The sequence below is a fragment of the Coturnix japonica genome, chromosome 18 (assembly GCF_054131305.1).
Source record: "Coturnix japonica strain WE chromosome 18, WE-NBRP24, whole genome shotgun sequence".
NCBI lineage: Eukaryota > Metazoa > Chordata > Aves > Galliformes > Phasianidae > Coturnix > Coturnix japonica.
The window spans coordinates 11,090,772-11,099,269 of record NC_140680.1 but is presented as its reverse complement, the minus strand read 5'-3'; the positions used below and the strand labels follow the sequence as shown (position 1 = coordinate 11,099,269).

At 61.4% G+C, this 8,498-nt stretch overlaps 2 protein-coding genes across 20 annotated transcripts in view; both read right to left on the bottom strand.

Moving 5' to 3' along the window:
- Positions 1 to 23: 23 nt before the first annotated feature.
- HK3 (hexokinase 3) lies at positions 24 to 4,935 on the bottom strand. 4 transcript variants are annotated; one of them, XM_015876227.3, is made up of 20 exons: positions 4,688 to 4,929; positions 4,406 to 4,558; positions 4,262 to 4,316; positions 4,035 to 4,197; positions 3,784 to 3,932; positions 3,589 to 3,708; positions 3,413 to 3,508; positions 3,237 to 3,336; positions 2,963 to 3,146; positions 2,688 to 2,843; positions 2,373 to 2,606; positions 1,997 to 2,301; positions 1,781 to 1,920; positions 1,542 to 1,661; positions 1,358 to 1,453; positions 1,133 to 1,232; positions 854 to 1,037; positions 621 to 776; positions 271 to 504; positions 24 to 187 (listed from the first exon to the last, which is right to left on the bottom strand). In XM_015876227.3, the coding sequence occupies exons 1-20, from the start codon at positions 4,795 to 4,797 to the stop codon at positions 46 to 48; spliced, it is 2,997 nt and encodes a 998-aa protein (XP_015731713.1). In that variant the 5' UTR covers positions 4,798 to 4,929; the 3' UTR covers positions 24 to 45. The 4 variants fall into 4 exon arrangements, 3 of the variants coding, with proteins under 3 accessions (XP_015731713.1, XP_015731715.1, XP_085375386.1); XR_014935659.1 differs by lacking the exon at positions 1,781 to 1,920 and having other exon boundaries at positions 4,688 to 4,935; XM_015876229.3 differs by lacking the exon at positions 4,406 to 4,558.
- Positions 4,936 to 5,090: 155 nt separating this feature from the next.
- UIMC1 (ubiquitin interaction motif containing 1) overlaps positions 5,091 to 8,498 on the bottom strand; it is a 32,516-nt gene continuing 29,108 nt past the window's right edge. For 11 of the 16 annotated variants that reach the window (XR_014935660.1, XM_085519262.1, XM_015876233.3 and 8 more), the window contains 3 exons: positions 6,965 to 7,085; positions 5,653 to 5,716; positions 5,091 to 5,404 (listed from right to left, as the gene is read on the bottom strand). Coding sequence is in view for 14 of the 16 variants with exons in the window: in XM_085519262.1 (XP_085375388.1) it covers positions 5,232 to 5,404; positions 5,653 to 5,716; positions 6,965 to 7,085 (358 nt within the window). In the remaining 2 variants the exon portion in view is untranslated. The remainder of the gene's footprint in view (positions 5,405 to 5,652; positions 5,717 to 6,964; positions 7,086 to 8,498) is intronic. The other 5 variants (XR_014935661.1, XM_085519268.1, XM_085519270.1 and 2 more) reach the window with 1 other exon arrangement.

The following is an 8,498-nucleotide window of genomic DNA, read 5'->3' as shown; positions in this document are numbered from 1 at the left end:
CACCCATTGCTGGGACTCACAGGTGCAGAGCAAAGCGTTTTATTGTTAGGAGGACTGGTTGGACTGACGGGAATGCACCGCTGCCACTAGTGCAGCCCCTTTCCCCGAGCCGTCCTCTGACTGCATGAAGGTGACATTGCAGCGGGGTGCGAGATCCTTCAGCATCTTATGGAGGTTCTGGGAGAAGCTGTGGGGAAGGACAGGGGCTGAGTGCCACTGGGGCTGCCCCAAGTCCCCCATAGGGCACAGGTACCTGGTGGGCACACTCACTATGGATGCATCTTGTACAAAGTGCCGTCCACCCCCACGGTGACAGTGAACTGCTCCAGGCCGCGGCTCTCTCGCATCTTCTCCACCACGGCGGCCATCCCCGCAGCACAGAGGTGTGCGGCACGCCGGGACACGATTTGGCACACCTCCCGTACCAGCACGCTGTCCTCGTAATTGGCGTCCAGATCCAGGTCGCGCAGGATGGCCTGCACCTGCAGCAGGGACAAGCCGGGGCTATCCCCACCCAGGGCTGCTGTGAGCATCGCTGTCACCGTCTCCACGTGGCGGCCCCTCTTGGGGTGCTGCCTGGAGATCTGGGCTATGGAAACATGTGGGACTGCAACACTTACGCCTCAATGGTGGAAAGGAACTTGGTCTGAAGGAGGTTTCTGTTCTTCAGCTTCTGGGACGACTTGCCACGGAGCAGGACCTCCTCCTCCACCAGTGCCAGCAGGATGTGCCGCACAATCTCACCCAGGTACATGCCACTGATAAGCTTCTCAAACCTGCCCCGGGCACAGCCCTGCTGCCTCGGTGCCCCCAGCACCCCCCAGCACCTGCCCACTCCACAGCCATCACCCACCTCTGCTTGCCCACGTTGATGGTTTTCTCATCCACCTGCCGGTCGAAGTTGGTGAAGTAGCTATCTATGCAGCCGTTGTCCCCGAAGGCGCCCCACTCCATGTTGATGCACATGCGGCCCTGGTCCCCTTCCACGGTGCCCACCTTTGCCATCTCTTCCATGTAGCAGGTGTTGGTCCCCGTTCCTGCAGCCCAGCATCAGTGTCACAGCCTGGCACCCACGGCCACACGATATGTGGTGAGCAGTGGGGAACCCTGGGGGGTCAGAGGTGTTCCTCACCCACAATTAGGCCAATTTCACACTTGGGGTCATGGTAGCCACAGGCCATCATGGTCCCCACAGTGTCATTCACCACAGCCACCACCTTCAGCGCTGTGTTCTGCAAACAAACAGGAGATGGGGACATGTGGCTCAGCAGCACCCAGACAGCTCTGCCAGGTGTCACCAGGGGGTTGCAGGGCAGCAACACCGGGATCAGGGGACAAATCCCCAGCCCTTTCCCACCCGTTTGCGTTGCGCAGCGTCCCGCAGCAACTGAACCACATCACGCCCTTCGCAGTCAGAGGCGTTGAAGCCTTTGGTCCAGTTCAGCAGCACAGCCTGTATGGAGACAAGCAGGTCAGCCCCTGTGGGCAGCATCCCACACCAGCACCCTACCCACGCCCCGGGGCCAGAGCTGACCGCTCACCTTGTCCAGGCCCAGCTGCTGGCAGGGGAAGGAGAAGGTGAAGCCAAGTGGCAGGGCCTGACCCCTCATCTGCTTCTCGTGCTGGAAGTCTATAATGCAGTCCATGATGTGGTCGAAGAGCTGTGGGAAGGGGCTGCAGTCAGAGTGGGGGGATGCAGGGTGGGGGATCTCTCCCACCCCATTTCTGGTGGCACTGAGGGAGCTCCCAGCCCTCGCCCTATCCCTGTGTGCTGCCCCACCGCCTCGCCAGTGCCCTGCATGATGGCCGTGGGGATGGCGTAGATCTTGCTGGACATGTCGATGTTCTCCTGTGACACGTTCACCGCCAGCACACGGAAATTGGTCCCTCCCAGGTCCAGCGCCAGGAATTCTCCTCTCTCTGTGGGGAGCATATAGGGGATGCAAGCGGGACCGCGGATACCCCAGCAGGACCTGTCCCTACTGTACTCCCTCACCTGTGCCGTCAGGTGTGTGGCACACATAAGTGGGCAGCATGCGGAGGGAGGACTCGGCGTTTCTCTCCTTGTCCAACCCGCGCTCCATCTCCTGCATCATCAGTGCCTGCACACGCTGCAGATCGGTATGGCTGAGCTGCAGCGGGCCCAGCAGCTGCTGCATCTTCTTCTGCTGTGCCGCCAGGCGCAGAGCCACCGCCGTCACTATGGCTGCCCCCAGCCCGTTGCCATCAGTTGTGGGCACGAGGTTGACCGTGCACTCAGGGGCCAGCAGCCCCACCACGCTGCGCATGATCTCACCAAACCTACAGCAGAAAGAGGACGGTGAGGGCCAGGCATGAGGCACCGAGTGGCCAGGAGCCCGACGTCCCCTCACCTGGTGCTGGTGAGGTACAGCCCTCCATCCACGCCCACGTTCACCATCAGCTGCTCCTGTTGCCGGCTGTAGCACATGTGGCTGAGCACCGCCGCCAGCCCGGTGGCACTGAGCGCGGCGGCACGGCTCACCACGGCCCGGCACAGCTGCTGCACCCGGCAGCAGTCCTGTTCACTGGGCTGCAGCCCCAGAGACTCCAGCAGGTCCTGAGCCTTGGCCATGCCGTTCTCATTGCTGCAAAGGAGAGAAGCGTGCTGGCTCGTGGAGCCGATTGCTTGGGGAGGGGGGCACCCACCTGTGGTTCTGGGCACTCACTCCATGATCCCCAGGACCTGCTGTGCTGTCAGCATGCCCCTGTTCGCCAGGGCAGAGGTGTTTTTCCCGACGAAGAGTGCTTGCTCAGAGGCCAGTGTGATTATGGCGTGCCTCACAATCTCCCCCAGATACACACTGCCCACCAGCTTCTCAAACCTGTGTGCGGCAGGGTGTCAGTCCCCTCCCTGGGCACAGCCCTCAGCCCTGTGGGGCAGCAAGGCAGCAGGGCACAACGTGCCCATGGGGAGCCCCAGGAGCCTTTTATAGTGGCACACCTCCTCTCCCCGGGGTTGGAGGACTCCTGGTCCACACGGTGATCATACGGGGTCAGCACGTTGTCCAGTGCGCCGTCGTCCCCCAGGCAGCCCCACTCACTATTGACACACATCCGCCCGCTGGTCACATCCGCCAGTTCCAAGAGGCGTGACTCGGCCATGAAGCAGCAGTTGGTGCCCGAACCTGCAGGATCGAGGAGGGCTGAGCACCGCTGCAGCCGCCAGCCCCACCGCAGCCCCCAGCCCCACTGCAGCCCCCAGCCCCACTGCTCACCCACAACCAAGGCGATCTCACAAGGTTTCTGTGGTGTGCTGCACGTCATCATGGCGCCCACCGTGTTGTTCATCAGGGCCACCACCTCCACGTGGTTGAGCTGCCCAGGAGCACGGCACCATCAGCTTCTGTGTGTGGGGCAGCCCACCCAGCCAGGACCCCCACCCAGCGCCCACCTCCTGCCTGCTGATGGCCGCCTGCAGCAGCTGCACCACATCCTTCCCCTCCACATTGCTGCATTGGAAGCCCTTGGACCAGGAGATGAGTTCAGCCTGCAGGGAGTTCAAGGATGAGGTTTTGCTCCTCAGCACAGCGGGGAGCAGAGGCGGCCGCAGCGCAGGGCCGGGCTCACCTTGTCCAGCGCCATCTGCCTACAGCTGAATGGGAAGACGAAGCCCAGGGGCAGGCGGGTCTCGGGGCTGCCGATTTCCCCCAGGAAGGTCTTCAGGCATTGTGCGATGAAGTCGAAGAGCTGTGAAGGCACAGCACGGGTGGGCAGCTGCCCCCCTACCCCGGGACCCCCCTGAGCACTGCCTGCCACCCGTACCGCTTCCCCGGGGCCCTGCGGGATGTTCACTGGAATCTCGAAGATGTGGTGCATCAGCTGTGGGTTCTGGTTTCCGCCGCCCGTGAGGGAAGCCCAGACGGTGCGGACATGGTTCTGGCACAGCTCCACCACCAGCACGTCGGCTTTCTCTACATGGGAGCACAGATGGGATCAGGCAGAGCCCTGCTCAGCACCCAGCACCACTGCGCTCCGTTCCCTGCCCGGTGATGCCCCCAGCAGAGCGGTCTCACCGGTGCCGTCGGGGGTGGAGCGGATGAAGGTGGGCAGCATCTTCATGGGGGAAGGCGCTTGGCCCTGCTGGCTCATCCCCCGCTCCAGGGCCTCCAGCACGTAGCCCTTCACATCCTGAAGCTTCTCCAGCGTCGGGGTGAGCGACAGCAGCGCCCGTTGCACCTGCAGACGGCTCGTTAGGGCTGCGGGCGGCTCTCCGCGCACACGGGGCAGGGACGGGGCTTACCGGCGTGCAGGACGGACCCCTGTCCTGAGCTCCCATCTGGAGGCTCCCCGGAGCCCTGCACGGAGGGAGCAATGGCAGCGCTGAGCTCCGGCTGAGCCCCCACACCGGGCCTAGGGGTCCCCCATCCCGGTCGTGCCTCCCCACCTCCCCTCCGCATCCACAGCACTTTGCGGAGTCCCGTGGTCGCTGTCCCGACCCCGGGAGTAGAGGGTACAGCTGTGCCCCACGATGGCGAAGAGGCCGTTGTTGGGGCCGTATGCCGAAGTGTGCAGCTCCCACATCACCGAGCCCACGCACCTGCAAGAGGCAGGAGGGTGGTCTGTCCCCGGGGAGGGGGCGTTCAAACCATGGGGGGGGAGGGAGGGAGGGGCTGGACACAAGGGGGGACCCCGCTCGTCCCCCGCCGTTCACCCCACGGGCCCTCACCGGTTCATGACGGGCATCGGGGTCGGCCGACCCCTCTGCTCGGGGCTCATCCCCCGCCACGCGGGGTTGGAGCTGCGGGGGGAGCCACTGCGCCGTGTGGGGCTGGACATGGTGGGCTGGGGGTCCGGCGGCTGCGATGGAGCACGATGGGGTCGCAGGGCGGTTGCTAACGCCGCTCGCCGTTACCTCGGCAACAGATGCAGCACTCGCGGCCCCCCCCGCCCCGCACATCATTGGGCGGCCCGCACCGCCCCAGGCCAATGGGGACCCACGGCCCCGCGAGCGGCTCGGACACGGCGGGGATGCGGGGCACGCGGTGCGGGCAGCGGGCGGCTCCACAACCCCCCGCCCCTCCTCGTTCCCCGCAGACAAACGGCAGCGCTCCTCCGTCTCTCGCCGCAGCTTCATAAAAACATACATAAATATATTTCCATCTCTGGAGCAGAGCACAGCGACACGCGCACATACAAAACGCGCCGCGTCTCCTCCCCGACGCTCCTGCGCCCATCGTACAAAACGTAGAAAAGGGGGAGGAGGGTCCGGCTCACAACTTGCGCTTCCTGCGGCGCCCGGCACGGGGAGGGGGGGGGTCGGACGGGGGGGGCAGGAGGGAGCGAGCGCTGTGCTCGGCCGGCTCAGCATCCTCGGCGCCGGGCGGCAGCGCCGGGCGGTTCCCTCGGTCTTCTACTGCAGGGATGGGGGTCCCCGTGTCAGCACCTGCAATGGGAGCATCCATCAGCCGTGGGGCAGCGCCGCGACCCTCCCAAAGCCAGTAATTCGGGGAGCCCTGTGAGCACACTGAGTACTGCAGGGATGCAGAACAGACCCTCGACCCCAAAAGGCTCCAGGAGCATCCCAGACCTCGGAGCCACCCACCCCCAAAGGGAGGGAGAGAGAGAGAGAGAGAGGAAAAGGGATGTTGTGCAGCCCTGAGCCAGCTGGCAGGCACAGAAAGCAGCTCCCACCTGCAGACTTGCTCTCCGAGAGCTCCAACATGCTGAGGAGTCCCCCCTTGTGCCTTGCCGCAACCTGTCAAGGAAGAAGAGCACACAGTCACAGCATTGCTATGAGGGGCACAGCCATCCTGGGTGCCCGTGCAGCACAGACCACCGGACAGCCCTGCTGCAAGGTGGGTGTTAGTTAACAAAGCAGAGCCATGTAAAGGAGCAGAGCCACAGCCAGACAAGTGCACAGAACTCAGGTCACATTGCCTGGCTGTGCTCAGCCCTGCTGGCCCAACAAAGTCCCCTCACCTCACTGCTCCTCACCCCAGATGCTGCCCCAGAGGGCACTGCCATCCTGGCTGCTGGGCTGCAGCTGCTGAGCACCCCAGAATGGGCTGTGGGAGGAACCTGCAAGGCCAGCGCTGCCACCAGGAAGCTCTCCCATAGTGTGACCGCTTCCCATTGAACTCCCACCTCAGCACGAGGCAGAGACACAGGGAACCCAGAGCCTCACCAAGCCATCTCCAAGGGCCTCGGTACTGGCACCATCCCCAGTGGCCACAGGCAGGACCCCCACACTCCAGGTGGCCACGGGGCACAGGGATGGAGTCCAACAGCTCCCAGAGCCAGTCACATGCAGGGGCAGCCGTGCCCTAACAGGGCTCTGAGCCACGCAGAGCTTGGCTGTATCCCAGCCAAAATCACCAACCAGAAATCTCATCATTTGCATCTGAATCCCCAAAGGGCTGAGGCCTGTGATGGATTTAAAGGATTATATGAAACTAAGACATCATGTTGCATCTTCATGCTGAGAATCACATTGCTGAGTGCAGGCAAAGCTGCTGCGTGAGGGTTTTGCTGGCAGGAACCAGTGGGAAGGCTACAAGGACCCTCCCCACGCTCCCCCCGGGCTGCCACAAGCAGGAGCAGGCACAGTGGGGACCAGCACCTTGTGAGGGACCACACGCCAGCTGCTGCCTGCAGGGCTCCTGCTCCACCCCCAGCACAGCTCCCTGCAGCTCTCCTGAGATGCTCCAGGCACCGAGTTGCTCTTCCCACTTCGGCTCTAAAGTCTTCCCCATGGGAAGGGGCTCAGGATGGAGTCGGATACGCCTGTCACTCTGACACTGCCCTCCACGGTGTCTCTATTCAGCCAAGGAAGGCTGCAGGACTGTGGCTGCTGGCAGCGATGCTGGCTGGCTGGCTGCCTGCTGGAGAGCTTGCTGGCAGCTCTGCTGGATTAGCTCACCCCTGGGACCAGGGACACGGCTCCTGCTGGCAACCCAGCCCCAAACCCAGTGCAAAGCAGACAGTCTGCAGGGTCGCCCCTCACCTTGGTGCTTCGCAGCTTCCTGGTTCCCTGAGCTTGCCTAGCAGCCTGGAGGCAGCTGTCCACGTGCCTCTGATATTGCAGCAGTGGCACCAGTGACTTACAGAGGTAGCACTTCTCACACCTGCCAGGCAGGAAAGGACAGAGCACCGCATTAGGATTCGCCCTGCGCTGGGCTCCCAGCCACCAGCGGTGACTTTCCTCCTCCGGACCGCGCCCTGAGAAGATGTGTCACCAGATCGGGGCTGGCTCAGTGGGGTCAGGCCGGCACCAATCACAAAGACTGAGTGATTATCGGTTTTCCCTGCCTGCTCCTCTGCATCCTGCTGCAGCAGCGGGACGGTAATCAAATCTGCTCATCTAACTATCTCCAACGCTGCCGATTTCTCCCCAGACGTAAAGCACCCTGTCAAAATCCACAGAAATGAAGTGCGAGGGCTTTGCAAAAGGGAGTTCAATTCTGCCTGAAAAGCAAACCGAGTGTGTTAAATCAGAGAGGCATTTTTACCAGGGCTGGATGAACTTGTCTGACTAGTAAATCAAGTCCTTCTCTGCACTGTCTCCATTTTCCAACGTGCCATAGCACACACTCCTGCTGCAGGTTGGCACAGGTGCCCTCTCTCTTGCATCGTGCTCCTCAAACCCCCTCATTTGTGCAGGAGATGCCCAGGCTCAGGACAATTGAGTGCCTAGGAAGAAAATCAGCCTGGGTGAAAGGAGATGGAGGTCAGCCTTGGATTTACACAGCTACAACCACTTCCACACCAGCTCTGAAGGTACCATGCCATGCAGGGGAGAGCACTGGTTCTTCAGGAGAGCATCCACCTGCAGTGCTGCTCAGGAATGGGCCAAGAGCCCCAAGAAACAACCCCAGCAGCATCGTGTTCAGTTTGATAAGCAGCTCTCTCTCAGTAAAACTCACTCCAGGCTCCAAAATGCATATGGAGAGCCCCCATCGAGCAAAACTCTGCAGCACTTTTCCCGTATTTTCTTTCCAGTCAGTGCTGATTACCCAGATAATGTGTCTAAACAGAAGCTGTCCTCTCTATAATTAGCCTAATTCCATTAGTGATGTTGCCATCCACTGTTTGTAACAGCAAAATTGCTTCCATAGCAGGGATTTTACTGTCAGATCCTCTCTTATGATGCTTTGTGTGGGTGGCAGGAGGAGGGGCTGCATGGGAAGAGATTAAACAAAGCCACTGCTATTCTGAAAGTCTAATTTAATTAAGAATATCACTACAGGTGCCATGTTGACAGCCTCCCCGTCCCGGCCTCCTCTTTTCCCAGGGTTACTGAGCTCAAATCCCCCAGAAGAAACCAGCTGAGTTAGCAGCATTTTAACTACAGCTCCCCCACCACGGTCAGAGACCACAGCACCCTGACCCACTGTGCATTGGCTGAAAGGAAATTAGTGCAAAGTAACCAACCTGAGAACAGCAAATTTCTTTTGTTCTGATGTAAACATCCACAGCACTGCGACAATAAGCACTGAGTAAAGGCAGTTTCTGAGGGAGACAACACTACAAGGCCAACA

Bases quoted from the DNA above. Each gene is read 5' to 3' on its own strand.
- HK3 (XM_015876227.3), bottom strand. From the start codon at position 4,797: ATGTCCAGCCCCACACGGCGCAGTGGCTCCCCCCGCAGCTCCAACCCC. The intron at 2,844-2,962 runs GTGTGCCACTAT...TGCCGCACACAG, and splicing joins TCCAACCCCGGGGAGAGGAG to GTTTGAGAAGCTGGTGGGCA. The intron at 2,607-2,687 runs GTGAGTGCCCAG...TCTCCTTTGCAG, and splicing joins CAGGTCCTGGGGATCATGGA to CAATGAGAACGGCATGGCCA.